Here is a 25614-nt window from a genome sequence, read left to right on the forward strand (position 1 = left end):
GACTGAAACTGAAGTTTCTATTCGCAAAACTGAACAGTAATTATCAAAAGCCACAAGATTACTTTTAATAGCACATATACATAGAACTATCTGAAAAAACACTGTCAGCATCTGCTTTAACTCCAGGCCAGCAAATGAATTTCAATTTGGAGTTCTCTAAAATCATTGTTGTACACTATCTGACCTAAAATTCACTGATAAACGGTCTTTACCTTTGCAATTGTTTTCTTCTCAAGAACGCATGAATTAGGCCTTAATGTCTCTTAATTTAGGGTTGCCAGACTTGATGCATTCTGCAGGAAAAGTCCCGCATTTGGCCTTCAAAAACCTTATTAACACATTAACCCCTGGAGGTTTTTGTCATTTTTGCCTGAAATTCGAGTAGGAAGCACATTTTGAAAGCTATTTCTGAATACATCCTAAAACATCAACTTCCAATAACATAATACCTAGTTGTGTTAGAAACATTGTTTTTCATTGACTATTTGACTCGCGCATGAGCAAAAGGTTTGCTTAACAGACCCATTAGTTTCGTATCGAGACCACTCTTTATTCCAAATGCCCATCTTATCCTACTTTTTGCAAAGGTTCAGCTGTCTGTTTGCAGTTCATACTGGTCTGCCTTAGATCTGAGACCAAAAAGTCTAAAATCCAGACACAAAATCGGATTCCAACCACAGGTGAATTTTGGGTAGAAAAAAAAATTGGTCCAAAAAATGAGGTTTATCCCTCTGTATTTTGTAGTGCAACTAGAAATTCCAGATTATTTGGTATCATTGTAGAGCTACATCTGTCTACCTTTCTATATAATACCACCCACTTTAGTGTATCATACATGACCTTGACGCTACAGACGCTCGGCAGTAGGCTACTACCTCCTGCCACGTAAACTAGTTACCACTGTTAAAAAACAAAAAAAAATTCAAAAACTAGACTGTGCCAAACAGGCATTTAAATTTTTTCAAAAACCCAGCAAACCTAATAAGGCCCAAATCTATGTTTATTCAAATCTGACTGACAGTTCTTACCAATTTGCCTTAGCTTCCATGACTACATTTTTCCAGCCCTGTATTGTCAGCAAATGCACAAGACACATATTAAACCATCTGCTTGACAGCTGACTGGGGCCAGACTTGTCACATCTAAATGCATGTACGAAGCTGTGGGCCAGACTTGTGACATCTAAATAACAAAATGTGGGCTACACTAGTTATGTCTAAATACCAAGCTGTGGGCAAGACTTGTGACAACTAAATAACAAGCTGTGGGCTAAATTTGTGACATCTAATTAACAAGCTGTGGGCTAGATTTGTGACATCTAAATACCAAGCTGTGGGCCGGACATGTGACATCTAAATACCAAGCTGTGGGCTAGATTTGTGACATCTAAATGCCAAGCTGTGGGCAAGACTTGTGACATCTAAATACATGTACTAAGCTTTGGGCAAGACTTGCAACATCTAAATGCAGAGCTGTGGGCTAGACTTGACATCTAAATACCAAACTGTGGGTGAGACTTGTGACATCTAAATACCAAGCTGTGGGCCAGACTTGTGACATCTAGATAACAAGATGTGGGCCAGACTTGTGACATCTAAATAACAAGATGTGGGCTACACTTGTTAGGTCTAAATACCAAGCTGTGGGCGAGACTTGCGACATCTAAATAACAAGCTGTGGGCCAGACATGTGACATCTAAATACCAAGCTGTGGGCTAAATTTGTGACATCTAATTAACAAGCTGTGGGCTAGATTTGTGACATCTAAATACCAAGCTGTGGGCCGGACATGTGACATCTAAATACCAAGCTGTAGGTCAGACATGTGACATCTACATACCAAGCTTTGGGCAAGACGTGCAACATCTAAATGATGGGCTGTGGGGCTGACATGTGACATCTAAATGCCATGCTGTGGGCTAGACTTGACATTTTAATACCAAACTGTGTGTAAGGCTTGTGACATCTAAATACCAAGCTGTGGGTGAGACTTGTGACATCTAAATACCATGTAACTCATGTGGTACAGTGCATGACTTGTCTTCCAAGGGTTGTGGTTTCTACAGCTGCCTAGGCCATTCCAAGTCATTGCTACATTGCATCCTTGGGAAAGATACTTAGCTCTCATTTCTTTATCATTAACACAGTCGATGATGTTTAAAAAATGCTATCAAAACTCAAGATTGAGGTTAAATGTCAAGGACCTGATAGTCTCACAATCAAAAAGGGATTAGATTGTATATTAAACTGCATGTAAATTTTTTTTAAATGTAGTATACTGGTATACTTTTAATTACAAAAAGCAAATGACATTTCCTACTTCCTGTATTACAATTCTTAAAGAATGGCCAGATGGTGATCAGCTGACAATTTTCACTTGAAAGCACCAATTTTTATTTGCAAATGCAATCTTTCTGCTTGTAATTTGCTGAATGTGCAGGTGGGATAATTCAGGGAAATAGATGGTTCTTATTAAGATGACCTGGAAGCTGGCAATCAAGAGGCACCCCCCCTCAACACCTTTAACTTAGGTGTGCTGAATGTGCATATAATAAAGGAAAATAGATGTTTCTTATCAAGATTAACCCATAGTGTGCAATCAATTCACACACTTACTTTAAATGAATGGGATAATAAAGGGAAATAGATGGTTCCTATTAACATGAACTGGAAGTGGGCAATCAGGAGTCATTACTTGCATCAACTGAGCTGATTTCACAAATGTAAAAAAAAAAGGTATGTATGGCATATGTCTACATGAATGGCATACCTCTACATGAATGGTATATGTTCACATTATGGCAAATGTACACATGTATGGTATATGTCTACATTATGGCATATATCCACATGTATGGAATGTGTATATATGCATGGCATATGTCTACATGTATGATGTATTTCTACATGAATGGCATTTGACCACATGTATATGTCTACATTATGTCATATGTACATATGTATGGAATGTGTATATATGCATGGCATATGTCTACAGGAATGGCATATGTACTCTGTTACATATATCTAGCTTGCTTTGTGTGTTAGCTTTTTTAAATTTTATTTCATTACATGATATTGTAATGTAACATTGTATGTTGGACTTGACTTTGTCCAAATTTGATTTTATTTCTGTCTGACCCAAATTGATGTTTTAAGTTTTATTTTGTATAAACAACTAATACAGTGTGACCCGGCTATAACACATTCATTGGGAGCCAAAGAACCTGACCGTGTTATAGATCGAACCATGTTATAAGCAGCCAGGTCAATTAGCTGAAGAAAATGCCAGGGGAGAGGGTAGGTAATAAATGGAGGCAGTAAAGTATGTGCTTCATCGGCACAGTTACCATCTTAAATCGATGCACATTTAATGAGAAATACACCTGTAGTGAAAACAGAGAAGGCATATATAATATTTACTTTATTTAGAGAACCATGAATTGGAACATATAAGTGAATAATGTTTTTATATATATATATGACTAATGCATAGCAAGAATAGATTATCAACACCATGTACTCACTAGCGAATCTCATCATAAACACTGAATCCACAATACAAGTGATTCCATCGAAAATATGCACACACAGATTTAAAATATTCAGTCACTTTGTAACAGGTCATATTGGTCTGAATTCAGTGGAAAAACATAGCACAATCTTGTAACAAATGACGAAGCACATTTTCTTTTCAGCATGTCCTATGTCGGTAAAAGTTAGCTTGCATTTCAAGCTGCCATTGGCAGTGTTCATAAGCATAAACCCTTTCTGTGCAAAAAGGAAACTTTCATGGCACAGATAACATGTTCCAGTCACACTGGAAAATGCAAAAATCCATCAGATTCCATTACTTTTATTTAAGTCTGGTACTGACTTCCTTTGAAGAAAAATTCTTGGTTTTTATTGAAGATTGAAGTTGGCTTTCTTTGATGAAGGGTGCATGCATTATTGAAGTCACCGCTAAAGAACAGCTTTGGAGAACCAAACAAATGCCCATTCTTATTGTGGTTTTTATTGAAGATTAAAGTTGGCTTTCTTTGATGAAGGGTGCATGCATTACTGAAGTCACAGCTAAGGAACAGCTTTGGAGAACCAAACAAATGCCCATTTCTTATTGTGGCGGCAACATCATATACAGTCAAACCCACTTATCTCGACCTCGGTTATCTCGACAACCCGCTTATGTCGAGCGTTTTGGTCCGGTCCCGAAAAAATTCTTCTTTGTTATGCTATTTTTTACCCGCTTATCTCGACCTCTGTTAAGTCGATAACCCGGTTATGTCGGGCATAAGTTTCGGTCCGAAGTAACATGTGGACCCGCTTAATTCGACGAAATGCAACTTTTTAACATCAATCTCACAGAAATTGTACAAGAAATAGTCAGTGATAGGCTGATCATCATCATCATCATCATCTTGCTTGCATGATTGTATCTGCTTCGTTGTCACCGATTGGATTATTTCCTCATCAGTAAGTTCACCATAGGCATTGGCATCATCATCCACGTGAACATAATTAGAAAATTCATCCCGAGCAATGCCTATGGAGTCCGCAATCTCATCAGCCATCGCTTCAATTGAGGCTCTTTAATTTCTTGTGCAATTAAACACTGCTGGTGAAATTCTTCATCAGAAATTTCCGGAAAAATACAATGGAACCAGCAGTTTTGAATGGTTTTCGGCGATACACTGTTCCAAGCTGCACGGGCATACATGATGGCATCTAGCAGAGTTGGTTTATAGGATCGCTTTTCCTCAACTGCAAGCAAATAATTGCAAACTAAAGCTTTCCGATAATGGATTTTAAAAGCCTGAATTATTCCTTGGTCAAGTGGCTGAAGCTTACTGGTAGCATTGGGAGGAAGAAAATACACTGTGATTGCTTGTAACCCTTCTACACGTGGGTGAGCACGGCAGTTGTCTATTATCAATGCGATCTTTCGTTTTTCAAACTGTAAGTGGCGATCTAACTTGCGTAACCAGCTGGTAAAGATATCACCTGTCATCCAGCTATTTGACTGGCTTTTATAGTCAACGGGGAGAGAAGACCTATTCAGGTTTTTGAAGCATCTTGGATTTTCTGATTTTCCTATTATTAATGGCTTGATCTTGTCACTTCCATCCATATTTCCGGCCAAAAGCAAAGTTACTCTCTCTTTGGATTTTTTTCCTCCATGGCATTTGTTTCCTTTGAAATCCATCGTCTTGTTAGGCAGACATTGCCAAAATAGCCCCGTTTCATCAGCATTGTATATATCGCATGGCTTGAACTTGTCTAAGATTTTTGGCAAAACTTCTTTATGCCATTCCTTAACAGCCACATCTGAAACAGATGCACTCTCTCCACACACGGTTTTAAAACATATATTATTGCGCTGTTTGAAACGATCTAACCAGCCATGTGATGCTTTCCATGTTTCGTGTCCCAAGTCTTTTGCAAATTTCTCAGCCTGTTGCTGGATACGAGGGCCATCTACTGGGATATTTTCGGCACGGACGTTTTTAAACCATTTTAGTGTTGCCTCGTCGACATCATCGAACTTTGCGGAACGCATTTTCTTTCTATCGGGACCAAATTGTCCAAGTTCATAAGTAGTTTTGATTTTATCAGCATTTTTCTTCCAGCCTGAAATAGTGTTTGATGGAATGTTATACTTGTTTGCCAAATCAGCACACTTTTCGCCTTTTTCAAGTTGTAGCAAAATTTCATACTTCAGTTCAATGTTTTGGTTTGAAAGCTTTCTCTTTTGGAACATTTTTTTCTCTCTCATGAAACAGCATATACTGTACATGTATTTGTCAACAGAAAATAAACAGAACAGATATATTTCTAGGCAGAATATCACCCTATATATATGCTCGTATATATGCACGCGAATGGATAATCTCAGGCACTTGGCTTCTATACAATGGCAGTCGAGGCCCCATAATTTAGTTCTCATGCTTGAGGTCTTCTTAATTTTGTTTTGTTTTCTTATTTGTAATATATCTTATTTAGGTCTGGCAGAAAAATTGGCTTCCATTGTTTTAATTTATTTTCAAAATTCCTGTGAATACCAGTAAAGGGGAACCCAAGTCGGCAAAAAGAAAAACAGAAAAGAAAATAAGAATCGGCACACTTGAAAGAATCAAAAGTCAGTTTCCAGGGTCGGTTTGCTTTGCAATAAAATAACCTTTGTATTTGATATCCTGCCAGTAAGTTCAAAGAATTAGTTTACTGCTCGCTACCGGATGTGTTTATTCACCACCCGCGCATCTATTTATTTGCCATCTGGAATCATAATTGATACAAACTCGCATTGATGCCTGCAGGGTAAGTAGTCTACTCAACATTAACTTGCTTTAATAAATACTCTTTGTAACCCATGCTAGCGAAAGGAGTGTCATTTGCACTCACAGTCAATGTACATGTACATGTACATGTATTTTCAAAAACATTTATTGATCTTTATCTGCGAGATACTGTCATATATTAACCTGGATATAATACAATCTTGGTTATTTTGCACCTAACACCGCGTTATGCGTGAATGGCGGGTGCCTGAAAGCAATCGGTGGATGTTTCTCTCTCACTCTCTCGTTTGTGATTTTCTTTGATCCATTTTTCAATCTGATAACATATACAAACCTCTGAGTACAAACAAACATGATTTGTTTTTCAATATTCACATCAATTATAAAAATGCGTCGTGTGTTATCTGACATAAGTGATGCACACTACAGTAATGGATGCATACGCTACATGTGATATAAGGAGTTCATAGATATATTTTTTCTTTAATAAATTACTTATGATGATAAAAAAGGAATAAATGATAACAACACCAGGTTAGTTCATTTCATTTTATTATCAATTAAGCGTTTTGTTTATTTTATTGTAACATGCAGTGGGAGGGGATTCCAGTAAACACCAGCAAGAGACAGGAGTAATGGTCAAGGACATTTTTAAAATTACCGGTTTTTATGAACCCGGATATCTCGGGACCCGGTTATGTCGACGATTTTTTTACACCCCCGACGTAATCGAGATAACCGGGTTTGACTGTAATTGTATTGCATGATTGAGACCGATTTTCTGTTTATTTGCGAGTACGTTTTCATAAGTCGGTGTTCCAAGGGTAATCTGTTTTCCTTAGAAATTTCAGCAAATTATTTTTTCAGGCTACATTTTAAAAAAGGAATTGGCTGTCGTTTTCGTCGTTTGGTCTATTCTAGTTACTGTTCCTCCCTGCCTACTGAATAAACCAATAAATAAGATTTTTTTTTTTTTACACATTTGTGGTAGCAACGTGATGCTGCCTTCCTTGTATGTGTCAGAAATTTAACACAGGGTCAACGGATGATAGAGATGCAGGTGTTCTAGTCTGATGACACGGATTATTATAGAAAATGTGAAGTGTTCTGAAGGATTTCATTCTGAGTGAAAAGTGGAGGAATTTTACTTACCATCCACATACAAATGTCAGTTTATGTAAGAGGTGAGCAAACTTTCCAGTGCAAGTGCCACATACACAAATTTACACCTTGTTGTGGGCCGCATAGTTCATTAAGTAAAATAATTAATATTTGAAATAGCAAAAACAAAAGGTTTTTCTAAATAACATCTAATTAATTTTCAGTTGTTAATATGTTGTTAGTATTTGAAAATTTAAACTTAAACTTCAAAAGAAGCACATTTATTTGATAAACAGAGTAACATAAACAGAGTCAGTGTGAATGAAGACTTGTTCCTAGGCCGCATGAAAGTCCTTGGCGGGCCACATGTGGCCAGCGGACCATAGTTTGCCCACCCCTGGTCTATATAAATATATTAATTACTAGCAAGCGGCTGAAAATCCAATGAAAGATAGATTACCCATACTACAGAATGCTTCATCTGGTTGATCTTCATTACCAAAAATGTCAACAACAAAAAGCAGATATCTCACAACATAACAGTACACATACTAGATGTCAAGATAAGCGGATTATGATATAACAATGCACTGTTAAGATGGTTTTGTCAGTATGGACAAAGAATTTGTTTATGTAACAACAGATAAATTTCTGTGCATTTTATATCGAGTTTGCGGCTTCCTTTCATGGGGCCACTGAATTTCTCCACTCCAAACCAATGGTTGTATATATAAGTTTAACTCATTCTGCCCTGTAGGTTTTTGTCGTTTTCGGCTGAAGTGCGAGAAGGAAAGACATTTTGGGGGCACATGATTTTGTCTAACTGCAGTACATTGTGCAGCTGATTTCCTTGCACTAGATAACCTGCTTGTGTTAATGTGCCATTAATCACCAAATCAATATCAACAGTGTCTTATTTCAGTCAACAGCATGTGACTGTGTTTACTACTGACTACATACAGATATACAGCGTACAGGTTCCAATACTGTGATAAAAAATTATATGGGCATCAAGATATTGGTTCATGAAATGAGGTTCAAAATAAATAAATACAGGTGGAATTATATTCCCTCTACCTCTATTTTAATGTGACACACAAATGTAAATAATTATGAAAATAATAAAGCCCCATTAAACATGTTATCTCTGTCAACTATGACAGGATAATGGTAGACCGCATCAGTTAATTAAAACTTGTGTCAAAACAGGGCACACAAACATTGTACATGTGGCCATTCGAGACAAGGACAATGTAAAGAAATACAAGTTTAGGAGAGATAATATTTCAAAATATAATGTAAACAAATTTATTTATTTTACTGTGGAGGTCAATCTTGCACACTGTCCAACATGAACAAAATGCTCATGGACATTAGAGCTGAGTATTGTCAGTCATGCTGAAACATGGCAGGATTGCAAATATAAATAAGTCGTAAAATATAAAAGTACATCAATTATGGGGGTGGGGGATGGCAGTCTTCTATAATACTTAGTATGCAAAATTAAGGAGAAAAACACCTAACAAACAAACAAGCAAACATCTCTTGCATCAATGCAAAAATCTACTGTAGTATGTATGTATGTATGCAATGCAAAAATCTACTGTAGTATGTATGTATGTATGTATGTACCACATTATCACAAAAACATCCCTGACCCTCTCTAATGGTACATTTCACATCGAACAAGAAGCCTAAGTTTGCTCATCTGGTTGACATTTGGCTACCACAAGAGCAGTTGGCCAAAAATTACGGGTAAGGAGGATGCTTTTGCAAAGATTTCTTCCGATATTGTTTATTTCTTATGAAAATGCCTGTTACAAGGTTTTCTTCAACATCATTTGTTTCAAGGTTTCTTCAACATCATTTGTCCTTACCTGAAAGGCCTCCATACAAGGAAGTTTTGTGTCGGAGTTGCTCAGATTCTGCTTTCTAATTAATTAATGGTGACCATAATTATTGGCGGATCTGCATCACCTGAAAAGACATCTATGTCAGAATGGTTTCTGTCCAATCTGGTCAAATGCTGTTTAGAGGTTTTGAAGCAAATTGTTTTTCTTTTATTTGTAACGGCACCCATATTGGATTATGGATCAGCGTTCAGAGAATGAATTTACAAGGCTTTGATGCATGAATCGTGCAAATTGGTTTACCTCAGTGCTCTAAGGGCCAGGTGCAAATTGGTTCACCTCAATGCTCTAAGGGCCAGGTGCAAATTGGTTCACCTCAGTGCTCTAAGGACCAGGTGCAAATTGGTTCACCTCAGTGCTCTAAGGACCACGTGCAAATTGGTTCACCTCAATGCTCTAAGGGCCAGGTGAGATGGGAACTTCTGTCTCATTGAGATGAACTTGATACCTCTGACAAGAATTTATTCTACCATGAGTGGACATTGGTAAATGTATGCACTCAGGTCCAGATTTACCCTTCAACTGGTATGTATGGCCAAGTCATGTGTGTCCTATATACAATCCACACAATATATATGAATTTGATTGGCTTTGGTTGGTTTTCATGGCACTTTTAAAACAAACTAAGACTACATTATGATAAGGAAATGGGAGCTATCTGCTTCCAGGTCACATGGAGGCAGCTACTTGGTCTGGCCCGAGTGGTTATCAAAATCATCAAGTCTGTATCATGATACCATTTGACCCAGAAAATAGAGCAATTTTTTTATGCCTTGATAATACTGGACAACCTGAAATAGGCATGCATGCTGGTCAGATGGTTATGCCAATTACTATACTCCTCCAAAATATAGTATCTGTTCATGGTGAAGTTATAAATTATCCATTACATGCTGTGTCTTTATCTGTGAATAGCATTGGTAAGATATGGCTTTTTTGTCTTTATACAGGAGAGACAACTCCAAGAATATCCAGGTACAAATGTAGTAATATAACATTTGTGTTTCATTTGAATACAGATGTACATGTCACTTTTACAATCTCAGCAGGACGGAACCTTAAAACTCTTGAGGCTAATGCTATCATTCTCAGGGGAGACAAAAATTCAATGAGTTTAAATTTAATACTGACATTTTTTTAACCTATTTAATATTTTATCAATCATCTTACTAAACAATATTAACACATTAATCCCTGGAAGTTTTTGTCGTTTTTGCCTGAAATTTGAGTAGGAAACACATTTGGAAAGTTATTTCTGAATAAATCCTAATAAATAAACTTCCAGGTGATTTTTCAATAATGCATGCCTAGTTTTCATTGGCTATTTGGCTCACGCATGAGCAGAGGGGTACAAGTTGGATTTTTTATTTTTTTTTTTGCGTAACGAACCCATTATTTTTGTATCGAGTCACTCTTTATTCCAAATGCCCATCTTATCCTACTTTTTGCAAAGGTTCAGCTGTCTGCAGTTCATACCGGTCTGCCTTAGATCTGAGACCAAAAAGTCTCAAATCCGAGCACAAAATCTGATTCCAACCACGGGGGCGAATTTTGGATGGACAAAAATCAGGTCTAAACAATTAGGTTCTTCCCTCTGTATTTTGTAGTGCAACTAGAACTTCCAGATTATTTGGTATCATTGTAGAGCTACATCTGTCAACCTTTCTATAATACCACCCACTTTAGTGTATCATACATGACCTTGATGCTACAGAGCTCGGCAGTAGGCTACTACCTCCTGCCATGTAAACTCGTCACCAGGGGTTAATGTATTAATTCACAGAGTGAAAATAATATTTTCCAGTAAATGCATGTTGTATAATTAAATCTATTATAACACTTGTTCCAATTATTTGAAATTTTTCAGTACAAGTATCACAGAGATCGACATAACCAGGCACATATTACAAGACATGCATGCCCCAAAGGAAGCTGGTGACCACAGTTTAGCATTCATCTAAATTCTGTTGTTGTTGTTGTTGTTATGGGGTTTAACGCCATTTTTCAGCACACGATAGGCTATATATGGCGGCCAGTATTAATGGTGGAGGAAGAACCCGGGAAAACCCCGGAAAGAACCACCGACCCATGAGAAGCTACTGGCATGCTTTTTTACCATATCTACATTGGCTGAATCTGAGACTCGAACCGGCACAGAGAGAGGTGAGATGGCAGTGATCCGTAACGGCGAACACTTTAGACCACTCGGCCACTCGGGACCCCCTCTAAATTCTGAATATCTGGACTATATTACTGTGAACTCATTACTTTTCATAGGATACCAATTTTAATTTTTGTCGATTTTGTTGTAGCTACGAACCATGAAATGGGATCTACGATTGTGAGGTTCATACAAATTGTATAATCAACCAAATGCATGTATAACATGCATGTTCAACTCCAATCATTTTTTGTCTCTATTATATTCCTACTCTATTTAGAAAATTTTCCCCCCCAAACGAATTGTAATGTCCTACAAATATCTTCTTATTAAATTAGAAGGACTCATTTGATATCCATAAATTGATGTACTATAACAATGAAAATAGTACTTTCACAAAACCGTGGAAACTGATGCCTATGAAATTGAAAATAAATGAATTCAGTCATTCTGTCATGCTAATTGTATATAAAGAATCTTATTTTCCTCGAGGGATTTTTCCATATCCTGTATTGTTTTGACAGGGCTATTTTGACTTCTTATTTCCTTCAGGGACTTTCCCATGTGCTGTACTATTTTGATAGCACTATTTGGACTTCAAAATTTCCTCTGGATAAACTTCCATATACTGTATAGTTTTGACATGTCTATTTTGACCAGAACAACAGTGCCAGAATTGATCCAGACACATGTACACACAAGTAGTTTTGCCACTTAACTGAAAGTGACTTGATGTAATTATACACACACATAACCTACAATTATAGCCACCTGTCTGGCATGCATAGTTCAGCAGAATCACATTGCTTCAGATAAATACTCAAAAAACTAAAAGAATTTATGTGTGTATATCTATGTATATACAGTAATATATATATATATATATATATATATATATATATATATATATATATATATATATATGAAACAAACTGGGGGAAGAAAATCAGATCAGGGGATGCACACCTGTATGTATAGTCTCTCTAAAAATTATGTTATAAAGCAAACTATGTTATCACTAGTATCATGTTTAATTCAGAAAGGATCTGGTATACACTGACGTACAGTATACAGTGACATACGGTATACAGTGATGTACGTATACTGTAGGTATACACTGATGTACGGTATACACTGATGTATATGTCACATCCAACTGTATGCAGATCTGCTGTCACATAATGTACAGCAGAGCTCAGTACATGCAGTTTGTTAGGATTAATCAGTAAAAGACCCCCCACCCCAAAAAACCCCTACTGATTGCAGTTGGACTTGACTTCTATGCAAATATAATTTGTGTAATTGATCCAAATGCACATCATGCAGGATAGCGAGATTGATATCACTACTAGTAAGTTGCTGGCACAATTCCATCCATTAAGTCAGCCCTAATCTGAGATACAATCTTTCCTCAAGGGACTAATGCTAGCACAAGAATCTTCCCTCAAAAGTACTATGTTGACACCAGACTGTTGTTGTTTTGGGTTTAACACCATTTTTCAGCCCTCGATAAGCTATACATGGCAGGCATTATATCTGGGGGAGGAAGGACCCAGGAAACCCACTGGAAGCTATCTCACATACTCGCTTTGGCTGAGTCTGAGACCAAATCCTGAGACACCTCTAGAGGTGAGATGGCAGTGATCGCTAAAGATGAGCAATTGAGACAACTTAACTATACAGAGCCCCGCCCTACTGGATTAACACTAGCACCAGAATCTTTCCACAAGGGGCTAACACTGACACCCAAAAGGGGCTAACACTGCAACAAAAAGCATTCCTCAAAGAACTTGATGTTGACACTAAAATATTTGCCTACCCCTTGTAGTTTGTAACCCTTTGTGACTTTAAAAATGAAAAGCATCAAGGTTATAACAAACGCACAAAATGTAGTCATTTTGTTCTTTCTAACCCAACTGTCACCAGGGTCTCTCTAATACTGTAGTCTTGTTCATGTTTATCCCTCTAATATAGTCTGTTGCAAACAAAAACTATGCCCATCTTTAAGCAGACTTGCTGTTATTTCTATTTAAAATTTTAAATTATGAAACAGAAGGATATGATTTTGTACCAGTATTATAATTTCCATTCTGTGAAAACAGCATGATTTGTACCAGTATTGTAATTTCCACTGTCAAATTAGCCGTAGTCAGAATCAAAAGTTTTCTTTTACAAATCAGAAATCAGTTAAGGGTACGTTTCCAAACAAACTATAGTTTTTGTAACCTGTAAATGACTCATTCGAATACCATTGTATGAGATGAGTGTACTGGGCATTGTCTTTGTAACCTGTAAATGACTCAAATGAATAGGAGATGAGTGTACTGGGCACTGCGTCTTCACAGTAATTGACATTTGCTGTAGTGTCACTTTACTAAAATGACCCCTGTCCATATGATACAATGTATCAATATTTATGACCAATAAAACATGTCCACTTGAAACTACAAGGACTATTTGAGTAACACCTCAATGGAGAAATTCATAGAGATCCCTCTGGTGAGGTCAACAAGTAAACTCTCTGAAATGGTTAGTAACTGGACATAAACTTAGTGATCTCCACCACACAATCTGATTTATGTACTTAAGCACACCCTGTTACAAACTGTACAAAGGTTTCATTGCATGCGTTCAGTCAGAGTAAATTGGTACTTTTAGTCCAAGTGGTGTTTAAATATGGATTAAAAGAAAACAAACAAACAAAAAAATCATGCACAGTGCAAGAAGTAAAGCACACCAAAGGTATATCTGTGTTTGAAACGTGCATATCCCGCATGTTAAGAAAACAAATCTTGAATCTGCTGTAAATATAAATACCACTCACCCTATCAATAAATCTGCTTGTTTCATGTTATGTGATTACATATACTCAGGTTTAATAAATTAAACATAGAGAGAGAGAGAGAGAGAGTCTTGTCTTTGTTTAATTATACTGTACAATAAATAGCAATTTTAAAAGAAAGACAAGCTGCAAATTAGTCTCACGAATGTTGTAAGAAGGACAAAGGAGGAAACACTGCCTTATAATTTCTTATTTAATCAAAGAGACCTGATTTGGGTATAATGCCATTTCTCCATGCAAGATAGGATGTACATGGTGGCCAGTATAATTGGTGGTGGAAGAATGTGGGGAAAACCCCAGCAAGAACCACCAGCCCACAAGAAGATTTTAAGAGAGTATACACAAGATTATCTTTATGTGTATTAAATGTTGTTGTTGTTGTTGTTGTAGGTTTTAACGCCATTTTTCAGCACACGATAGGCTATACATGGCGGCCAGTAGTAATGGTGGAGGAACAACCTGGAAAAGCCCCGGAAAGAACCACCGACCCACGAGAAGCTACTGGCAAGCTTTCTCACATACCTACATTAGCCGAATCCGAGACTCGAACCCACGCAGACAGAGGTGAGATGGCAGTGATCCGTAACGGAGAGTGCTTTAGACCACTCGGCCACTTGGGGCCCCTGTATTAAATGTAATACACCATATATACTCACTTACAAGTCCAGTACAATTGCAAAGTGCACAGACCCACATCATAACACATTAACCCCTGGTGACGAATTTATGTGGCAAGAGGTAGTAGCCTACTGCCAAGCTCTGCAGCGTTAAGGTCATGTATGATACACTAAAGTGGGTGGTATTATAGAAAGGTTGACAGCTCTACAATGATATCAAATAATCTGGAACTTCTAGTTGACTACAAAATACAGAGGGAAAAACCTCATTTTTGGACCCTTTTTGTTTTCTACCCAAAATTCGCCTGTGGCTGAAATCTGATTTTGTGTTCGGATTTTAGACTTTTTGGTCTCTGATCTAAGGCAGACCAGTATGAACTGCAGACAGACAGATGAACCTTTGCAAAAAGTAGGATAAGATGGATATTTGGAATAAAGAGCAGTTGCAATACGAAAATAATGGCTCCGTTTAGCAAAAAAATTTTTTTTTTTACTCTTCTGTTCATGCGCGAGCCAAAAAGCCAATGAAAAACAATGATTCTAACACAACTAGGCATTATGTTTTTTGGGAAGATCACCTGGAAGTTGATGTTTTAGGATTTAATCAAAAATAGCTTTCAAAATGTGTTTCCTACTCGAATTTGAGATGAAAACGACAAAAACCCACCAGGGGTTAATGTGTCAAACCAAGTATATCAGCAGATTTGGGCCTAAGCAGTTTGTTAGGAGTAATCAACAGAAATAGACCTTGATCTGCTTACACATTACGTGATGACTAATTAGGATCTATGTGTCTTCAGTTGGTACATACATGATGGTCTACATATTGTATATATGGCTAATAATGCAGATGCTGCTGATGGTGGGAGAAATGGCGTATTATAAAAACAAAATGAAGGTCACAGTCAATATTTTCAGAAACTGACAGAAAGGATGGTTGTGTCAGAGCACCTGGATATCAGCCGATATGAAAAGTATATGGCATATTCATCCTGAAAATCTGTTACTGTATGCACTCACTTATAAGTCAAGAAAACAACACAGGCCCCGACCTGCTGGCATGTTATGTAATGGCAGATCAGTGTTTAAGTTTCTTGCACTGATTACTCCTAACAAACAGTACACACCCAGATATGTTGGTGCATTGTGTAACAGCAGGGTTAGGTCTATGCAGTTTGCAGGTGGTCCTGCCTTTTCAATATAATGGTATTTCTCACATCTGGCAAAATTCAGCTCATTGGGACAGACACATATACCTTCATATACCTTCACATTTCCAAAGTCCAAAAAAACATCTTTCTAGCCAAGACTATTCCATTCATACATAATGTCTCCTGTGTCAACTATCTTTCTAATGTCAGCAGTACTGCCATGTTTATATTACTGTCTGTTTCTGGGAACACACCTCACACAGCAAAATGAGCCTACTCAAATGCTGCATTGTACCTAGGGCCCAGTGAGCTAGGGACAATGTGTCCCCATGTCATCTAGGGGCATAATTATTAAATGGGGGTAATAACTGTTTGCATTAGAAGCATAGGGGTACTCATGTGTTGGATTTTGATGGACATGGGAATGAAATTCTCTATCCTGCAAACAAAGTGCAACACAGTTCATGTACTGTTGCAATGACACACTGACTGGGTTTCATAAAGAAGTAATCAAGATTTTTTTTAAACATTTTGCCTTCAACAATTCCTGGTTTAATGCAGCTGTACTAAAACATGGCAGCAAACTGCAGTAACATGAGCAGTGTCAATCCTTTGAATTGTCAAAAATAAATTAAATACCTCCAAGTTTTAATGTTCTTCCAAAAATATATTTGGATCAAACTAATGCTATATATCTTTTCAAGACAAAGAATGACAGCGAATTGGATTGCCACTGGAGACCATGAATCATTCTTCTACTACTGATATTCATCAAAACAAACAGAATCAGATTTTGTTTACAAAGTTTTTCCTGGGATATAATTTGTGGAAAAGAATAACAGTTAACATTAGTAACATTTATGTAATCATGTTAAGTTTTCACAAATTTATAAGAAAATTTCACTTATCGCCGATGACTGGTATTGAAAACCACTTATCCCAAGGCAACTGGACCCACCTAGAAAGAAAAGATATTTTCCTTGTGCCTTAATACTCCCAATACAGACAATATGGTCAAAATTTTAGAAACATCTGAAATAAGAATCGAATCAGGTCATCTATATTTGCACACAGACATTTTGATGAAACTGCTTTCCTTCTTGGAGCATAACTGACCTTTGCTCTTTGACCTTCCAACCCCCAAATCAATGTTTCATCTGCATCTAAAATGCAAGCCATCTACAAAGTTTATGTACAGGACTTCAGATCTGTGGAAATCATTTTTCCATTTGTTCAGTCTCTGAACTTGACATTATACATTTTCACTCCCAAGTGATCTGATGTCTTCAGTGACTCAAACACAACCCATCCACAAAGTCTAGTCAAAGCAAGCAATGAAGAACTTAAAAGAAATTATTGTTCTTCCTGTTATCACTATGACCTTAATTTTTGACCCCAAAATGAATTAATGTCTTTCACATCTCATATTTGCAAAATTTGATCAAGACATCTGGAAATCAAGTATTTTGTCAAAAGTTTACTTCCTTTCAGTCTATGAGACACTGATCTTTGACCTTTTCAGCTAGAAATTGACAAGTTTGTTCCTTGTCAATAAACAATGACTGGTAGCATAACCCGTTACCTTATGCAAATGTATATAAACATTGACTGAATAGGAAAATGACAGACAAAAAAATTCCACACCTAAATGCAATATTCCCCTAACAGTTGACTACTATTTCTACTTCTTTGGGTTTAGAGGAAAACAATTAGAAGCATGTAAATGGAACTAAACTAGTGCTTGCTACACTTCACATCTAACAAACCAATGCAAACTTTACCACGCTTTTTCTAGCATGCGTCTTGCTCGTGATCTTCAGCATACTAGCTTCATGCTCAATGCTGCATTGTGTTCTGAATAAGATAATACAAAAATAAACATTTCAGAGCTTGTTTGGTATGGTAATAGCTACCATGTTTGTCATAAAAAATAAATCCTATAAACGAGAATGCATGCAAATTAGGGTAAATTGATATCAAAATGTGTACAATCTTGGGGTATTATATGTGTTAAACCTAGCAGATCTTACTTTACTCATTGACAGAATGTAAATTTGATCATTTTCAACATCAATTAAGCCAATGCTATGAGTTCGAATCCTACTTTTACATCAGCCTGGGTCAACGATGGTGGTGTGTCCTTGGGACAAGACATGTTAACTGTCAAGACACTAAATAACCTACTTGTGCTGCCGTGCCATAAAGTACCTAACCAAACCAAAAGCAAGTGTTACTCGTATCAGGAGTTACATTCTTTCAATGCGAAGTGGTCCCATATCCATGACTCTGTGTACAATTCAGCCATCACAGCTTACGGGAAGAGGGAGCGAAAGAATGTCGACTAGTATGAGGCAAACTGGGAGGAGATGGAGCCCGTGACTGAGGCAAAGAGGAAAGCCCTCCTGGCATACAAGGCTGCACCTAGCCCCAGAACACTACAAGCCCTCAGGATTGCAAGGAATAACGCCCAGAAGACCGCCCGCCGCTGTGCCAACACCTACTGGCTGAACCTTTGCAACAGTATACAGACAGCTGCTGACACTGGGGATACAAGAGGAATGTATGAGGGTATCAAAAAGGCGATAGGCCCCCCCAGCTACAAGACCGCCCCCCTCAAGTCCAAGTCGGGCGAAGTCATCACAGACCAGGGGAAACAACTGCAGCGATGGGTTGAGCACTATCTCGAGCTATATGCAACCCAAAACAGTGTCACTGGAACTGCCCTGGATGCCATTCCAGACCTGCCTGTCATGGAGGAGCTAGACACACAGCCCACCCTGGAAGAGCTTGGAAAAGCCATCGATTGCCTTGCCTGTGGGAAGGCTCCTGGAAGCGACGGCATTCCGCCTGAAGTCCTCAAGAGCGGAAAACCAGCACTGCTCCAGCCCTTGCACACACTCCTCTGCCTTTGCTGGGAACAGGGATACATCCCACAGGACATGCGTGACGCCAACATCATCACTTTGTACAAACACAAAGGAGACCGTAGCGACTGCAACAACTATCGGGGCATCTCCCTCCTCAGCATCGTCGGAAAGGCCTTCGCCCGTGTTGCCTTGGCACGCTTGCAGATCCTAGCCTCCCGCGTCTACCCAGAATCCCAGTGTGGATTTCGAGCCGGCAGGTCAACTGTAGACATGATCTTCTCACTACGTCAGCTGCAGGAGAAGTGTCGCGAGCAGCAGATGCCCCTCTACATTGCCTTCATAGACCTGACGAAGGCGTTTGACATGGTTAGTCGGAGTGGACTCTTCAGACTCCTGCAGAAGATCGGCTGCCCCCCACGTCTGCTTGCTGTCATTATGTCGTTCCACGAGAACATGCACAGCACAGTGTGCTTCAATGGCGCAACATCTGAAGCATTCCCAGTCATTAGTGGAGTCAAACAAGGCTGTGTCCTTGCACCGACGCTCTTTGCCATCTTCTTCTCCATGCTTCTCCAGTACGCATTCAAGGACTGCAGCGAGGGAGTGTACATCCATACCTGGGCTGACGGCAAGCTGTTCAACATCGCCCGTCTCCATCCTAAGACTAAAAGTCACAGAGGTACTCATCCATGAATTGCTCTTTGCTGACGATGCAGCCTTGACATCACACACGGAAGATGGACTTCAGCAGCTGGTATGCTGCCTCTCCCATGCATGTAAGGAATTTGGACTGACCATCAGTTTGAAGAAAACAAATGTCATGGCACAGGACATAGACTCTCCTCCCTCTGTCTCCATCGATGGGTACAATTTGGAGGTTGTCGAGAACTTCATATACCTCGGGTCTAACATCTCCAGCTCACTCTCCATTGATTCTGAGGTGGGCGGCAGGATTGCCAAGGCAACAGCAGTGATGGCCAGGCTTAACCAGAGGGTCTGGAACAACCCCAACCTCACAGAGAAGACCAAACTGCGTGTCTACCAAGCATACGTGCTCAGCTCACTTCTCTACAGCAGCGAAACATGGACCACCTATGCAAGACACGAGAGGAAACTCAACAGCTTCCACCTGAGATGTCTGCGGCACATTCTGCACATCCAGTGGCAGGACAAAGTACCCAACACAGAGGTTCTAGAACGCGCCAACATAAACAGCATGTTCTCCATACTCAGCGAGAGGCGCCTTCGCTGGCTCGGCCATGTCAAGAGAATGGACCCAGGTCGCATTCCCAAGGACCTGTTATATGGGGAGTTAGCAGAAGGTGCACGACCTACTGGACGACCACATCTCTGCTACAAAGAGGTTTGCAAGAAGGATATGAAGACAGCAAACATCAATGTCAACGACTGGGAGAGCTCTGCAAACAACCGTTCCAGCTGGCGTTTAGCTGTCAGGCAGGGAGTTCAAAACGCAGAGGAAAAGAGAAGAATAAAGCAAGCTGAAAAGAGAGCTAAAAAAGAAGGATAAGCAAAAGCGTACTTTGGAGCTATGCCATTGTCTCTCGTAGACGGGCGGATGCCAAGGAGTCAGCCTTTACTCAGATCTTGGCAGAATACCCTTATCATTAAAGACAAACACTAGTCAGCCTTTATTCAGATCTTGGCAGAACACCCTTTTCATTAAAGACACACACTAATCAGCCTTTACTCAGATCTTGACAGAACACCCTTTTCATTAAAGACACACACTAATCAGCCTTTACTCAGATCTTGGCAGAATACCCTTATCATTAAAGACAAACACTAGTCAGCCTTTAGTCAGATCTTGACAGAACACCCTTGTCATTAAAGACAAACACTAGTCAGCCTTTACTCAGATCTTGGCAGAACACCCTTGTCATTAAAGACACACACTAGTCAGCCTTTACTCAGATCTTGGCTGAACACCCTTGTCATTAAAGACAACTCTAGTCAGCCTTTATTCAGATCTTGGCAGAACACCCTTTTCATTAAAGACACACACTAGTCAGCCTTTACTCAGATCTTGACAGAACACCCTTTTCATTAAAGACACACACTAGTCAGCCTTTACTCAGATCATGGCAGAACACCTTTGTCATTAAAGACACATACTAGTCAGCCTTTATTCAGATCTTGGCAGAACATCCTTGTCATTAAAGACAAACACCAGTAAGCCGTTACTCAGATCTTGGCAGAACACCCTTTTCATTAAAAGACAAACATTAGTCTGCCTTTACTAAGATCTTGGATTAGAAAATTTACCTGACCGCTGTGAGCTGGATCTTACATGTTTTATTTCTATCACAGAATACCCTTATCATTAAAGACAAACACTAGTCAGCCTTTATTCAGATCTTGGCAGAACACCCTTTTCATTAAAGACACACACTAATCAGCCTTTACTCAGATCTTGACAGAACACCCTTTTCATTAAAGACACACACTAATCAGCCTTTACTCAGATCTTGGCAGAATACCCTTATCATTAAAGACAAACACTAGTCAGCCTTTAGTCAGATCTTGACAGAACACCCTTGTCATTAAAGACAAACACTAGTCAGCCTTTACTCAGATCTTGGCAGAACACCCTTGTCATTAAAGACACACACTAGTCAGCCTTTACTCAGATCTTGGCTGAACACCCTTGTCATTAAAGACAACTCTAGTCAGCCTTTATTCAGATCTTGGCAGAACACCCTTTTCATTAAAGACACACACTAGTCAGCCTTTACTCAGATCTTGACAGAACACCCTTTTCATTAAAGACACACACTAGTCAGCCTTTACTCAGATCATGGCAGAACACCTTTGTCATTAAAGACACATACTAGTCAGCCTTTATTCAGATCTTGGCAGAACATCCTTGTCATTAAAGACAAACACCAGTAAGCCGTTACTCAGATCTTGGCAGAACACCCTTTTCATTAAAAGACAAACATTAGTCTGCCTTTACTAAGATCTTGGATTAGAAAATTTACCTGACCGCTGTGAGCTGGATCTTACATGTTTTATTTCTATCACAATACTGCATGTCTTAATGCTTTTCATTTTAGTAGTATCTTCACCCACCCGACCATAACATTTACTTCAGGTGAGTAGGAATTCTAAGACCAATGTACATGTCTTCATACACCATACAACAGCAGTATAAAACCACTAAAAATAAACGAGTTTTGACAGCAAACCAACTATGAAAATCCACTCGCACAGCCGACATTTCTGTTTGCTTAGGGAATTCCTGTGGATGTACCTATGATTACCATAATCAAAATTATTCAATAACTTTTGTCATATATATATATATATATATATATATATATATATATATATATATATATATATATATATATATATATAGTTAGCCCCAATTTGCAGACAAAACTTGTAACTCACCATCAGTCACGTTGAAAGAAAAGATCAGCTAATAAAAGGAAACCAAAAATGTCCTTCTATGATGTTTTTATGTTGTCCATCAGCTTGCTACAAGATGGCCACCTTGACCACAAATATTCCACATTTTATCTGAGTTTAAATTATTAAAATTTGTTAAACTAGTGCTATCATTAATTCTGTGTATAAACTGTTAGCAACTGTAAATCCATGTGGGACTTTTGTTTATCCATGACCCAACATGCCAATATAATATGCAACAAATGAAATCAGTCGTGATTTAACTTGCCAATTATTCCATTAGCTAATGTTAACCAACAGTAGCAATGGTCATAATAGCTCCACAACAAGTGCCCATTTCTTCAAAAGACCACTTCGCAATAATATTACAAGATCATAGGCATTAGGTGTGTTGACGAGGCAAAAATTTACAAATCTTGTTTCAATATGGGTTCACCCTGAACAGCTGATAGCATGGACTTATCACTAAATCAGATACTGAAAATCCCGACACAAAGGTCTGCATGGTGTCTAGCTGACAGCAACATCCTGACACAAAGGTTTGCATGGTGACTAGCTGACAGCAACATCCTGACACAAAGGTTTGCATGGTGTCTAGCTGACAGCAATCACCCAGCACTCTGAATACCTAATTATATGGAGATAATTCAGGCACCCTGCTGTAGATACCCAGAGGGACAATGTAATGATCACATATGTCACTGGAAAATATATAAATTCTATTGTAATCTATGTCATTATAATTTTGTAATAATACTTTCGGTTGCTCAACCAGGCTTTCACATTAGAAATAATGGCAGGGCATCATTCATTATTGGTTATAGTAGGCAACAATCTTCCCACCCGATAGTATACGAGAAGTTTCACAACTTAATGCATGTGTACACACACACACATACATTGGAAAACAGTCCAATAATTTACAACACTGTTACCAGTACCATTTCAAATCCTTACATTACAGTTTAATGGTCTGATACAGGTTCTCAACAACTCTGCAGCTTCCCAAACAAGTAGATGTGGAAAATGTTAAAGTTTGTGTCATTAGCGAGGAAAAAGAACAATAAATTCCATGTGGCAACCAGATTGGCTATTACATGAATGAAGGGTGTGTAATTCATAAATTACACAAAATTCAGTAAAGCCTAAAAAATAGAAGTACCTCAAATCGACTAAAGATCTACAATCAGAAAAGAATTTCTAAATTCAAGTATAACCATGTTTTTTTTCTTCAAATGTTGATATCCTGATTGATCAGATTTCAAATTAAAGCCATTGTGGCAACCACTGGCTGTAAGGTCTGCACCACTGTGGCAACCACTGGCTGTAAGGTCTGCACCACTGTGGCAACCATACTGGCTGTAAGGTCTGCACCACTGTGGCAACAATACTGGCTGTAAGGTCTGCACCACTGTGGTAACCATACTGGCTATAAGGTCTGCACCACTGTTGCAACCATACTGGCTATAAGGACATAACAGACATTTCAGACAACCTTAGGTGAAATCCTATGCCGTCATGACCATCCATTCCCAAGACTCGGTGACAAGATTTTCAGTATGTTCACTGATACAATAATACTTGAGGAAAGATTGGCACCATTTTCATTTCGGACCAGCTAGATATTGTAATTAGTCTTCCCGTGAAAACCTGATATAGCTATGAAGAGTGGTAAGAAATTCAAAATTGCTGTCATGGTGGGTGTACTGGATGTCAGCTTGGCACCATTTTCATTTAGTACCATCTACAGTACATCTTAATACAAAATAAAATAAATGATTTTTTCCAGTCCTATCACTTGTGGTTAAACTTTTTGTTACCTTGATCATATGTCCAAGAACTTAAGGGTATGAAACAAATTGTGTTGAATTTGCCACTTTCACCTGTAGGTAAATAGAACGCTTATTTGAAAACACACTGAAATAAACTAACTTTGTAGTTTTCATTAATGTGGAAATGCATAAATGAACTGTACTTGGTTCTCAAAGGCTTCAACATGATACCAAACTGAAATTTTCATCCAACAAAGTGACAATTGCTTCAAAGCACCATCAATTCATGCATGACACAGTGCAACACAACCACGAGTGCATTATATCCATTTTAACAATATAACATTACACCCCAAAACAACAATAATAATAATTAATAAATACATTCAATGCTAGTATAAATTAAGATAGTTTTACTAGCATGGGTTACAATTCAGAAAGACATACAATGCTGTATATGCTATTGCACAAGGTAAACATCAATGTAACAATTATGACAACATGGTAGCAAACAGAAGCTTGAGCAGTGACTAAACACCTGGAAAAAAAGAAAAAAACCTGTTGTTTCAACTAGGTCTATAAATAAACAAAGCTTATTTTATTTGCAAAGCAAGCCAGCTCTGGAAGCCAACTTTGATTCTATGAAGTAATCTGATTTTCTTTTTATAGAAACATATAGGAAAACCGTCCTTGGTTTGTTTTTACTGGTATTCATAGGAATTTTGAATATAAATTTGAAACAATGCAACATTTGGGGCTATGTACATTAGACTTTGAACATACATTCTAGGAAATCTATCAAATCATATGCCACAACTGAATAGGTTTCAACTGTGCTACATGATCAAGGGAAGTTCAAATAAACTGTTATCTGAATATAGAACTACTTGGCACAAAGCAAGTATCAGATTCGTGGCATGATCAAAGGGTTGGGAAAATTAAGTGAGCAAAGCAAAGACCTTTGCTCTGGCAGATAACAATCTCAATTATTACTTGGATATTAAACCTGGCTTACAAAATGTACATTAAATCCGAATATGTACAGCAAAACACAAAATATAATACAAATATGAGCAGTGTTTTATCTACCGATGCATCACTCGACTTTTCCAATTTGACGCACAAAAATCGTCAATGGTACGTAAATTGATGCACCCCAGTGATATGTTTTGCTGATTAACATAAAATAAAGGTTTGGTACAACTACTTTATTGGCCAGATTACAACTATCCCAAAGAGGGGAAACACGCACATATATACATATATAAACACATTTTTTTAGCATTTATGTGCAGTGCATTCTTCTTCAGCATACCATTTCATTCATATATTGCATGTGTAATTTCCATCTTATAGGCAATGTCAACGCCTCGCATTTTCTCACGCAGATGTGAAAACGTAAAATTTTTACATTTTAAGTAAGTTTTGACAAATATGGGTTATATGTTTATATTTTAACTTATCA

The 25614-nt window shown here is 38.2% G+C and overlaps 1 protein-coding gene across 3 annotated transcripts in view; it reads right to left on the bottom strand.

Annotated features, from left to right (window-relative positions):
• LOC149777695 (serine/threonine-protein kinase N2-like) overlaps positions 1-25614 on the bottom strand; it is a 130690-nt gene that overhangs the window by 100007 nt on the left and 5069 nt on the right. Inside the window, exon 1 of one of the 3 annotated variants that reach the window (XM_089938744.1) lies at positions 17860-17930. The exons of 1 other annotated variant lie outside the window; for it this stretch is intronic. In XM_089938744.1, coding sequence (XP_089794870.1) covers positions 17860-17901 — 42 coding nt within the window. In that variant the 5' untranslated portion in view covers positions 17902-17930. Of the gene's footprint in view, positions 1-9274; positions 9305-17859; positions 17931-25614 lie in introns of those variants that run through there. One more of the 3 variants, XM_089938746.1, reaches the window with a different exon arrangement.

This window comes from Sinohyriopsis cumingii, chromosome 17, assembly GCF_028554795.1.
Source record: "Sinohyriopsis cumingii isolate HCF-2022 chromosome 17, ASM2855479v2, whole genome shotgun sequence".
Taxonomy (NCBI): Eukaryota; Metazoa; Mollusca; class Bivalvia; order Unionida; family Unionidae; genus Sinohyriopsis; species Sinohyriopsis cumingii.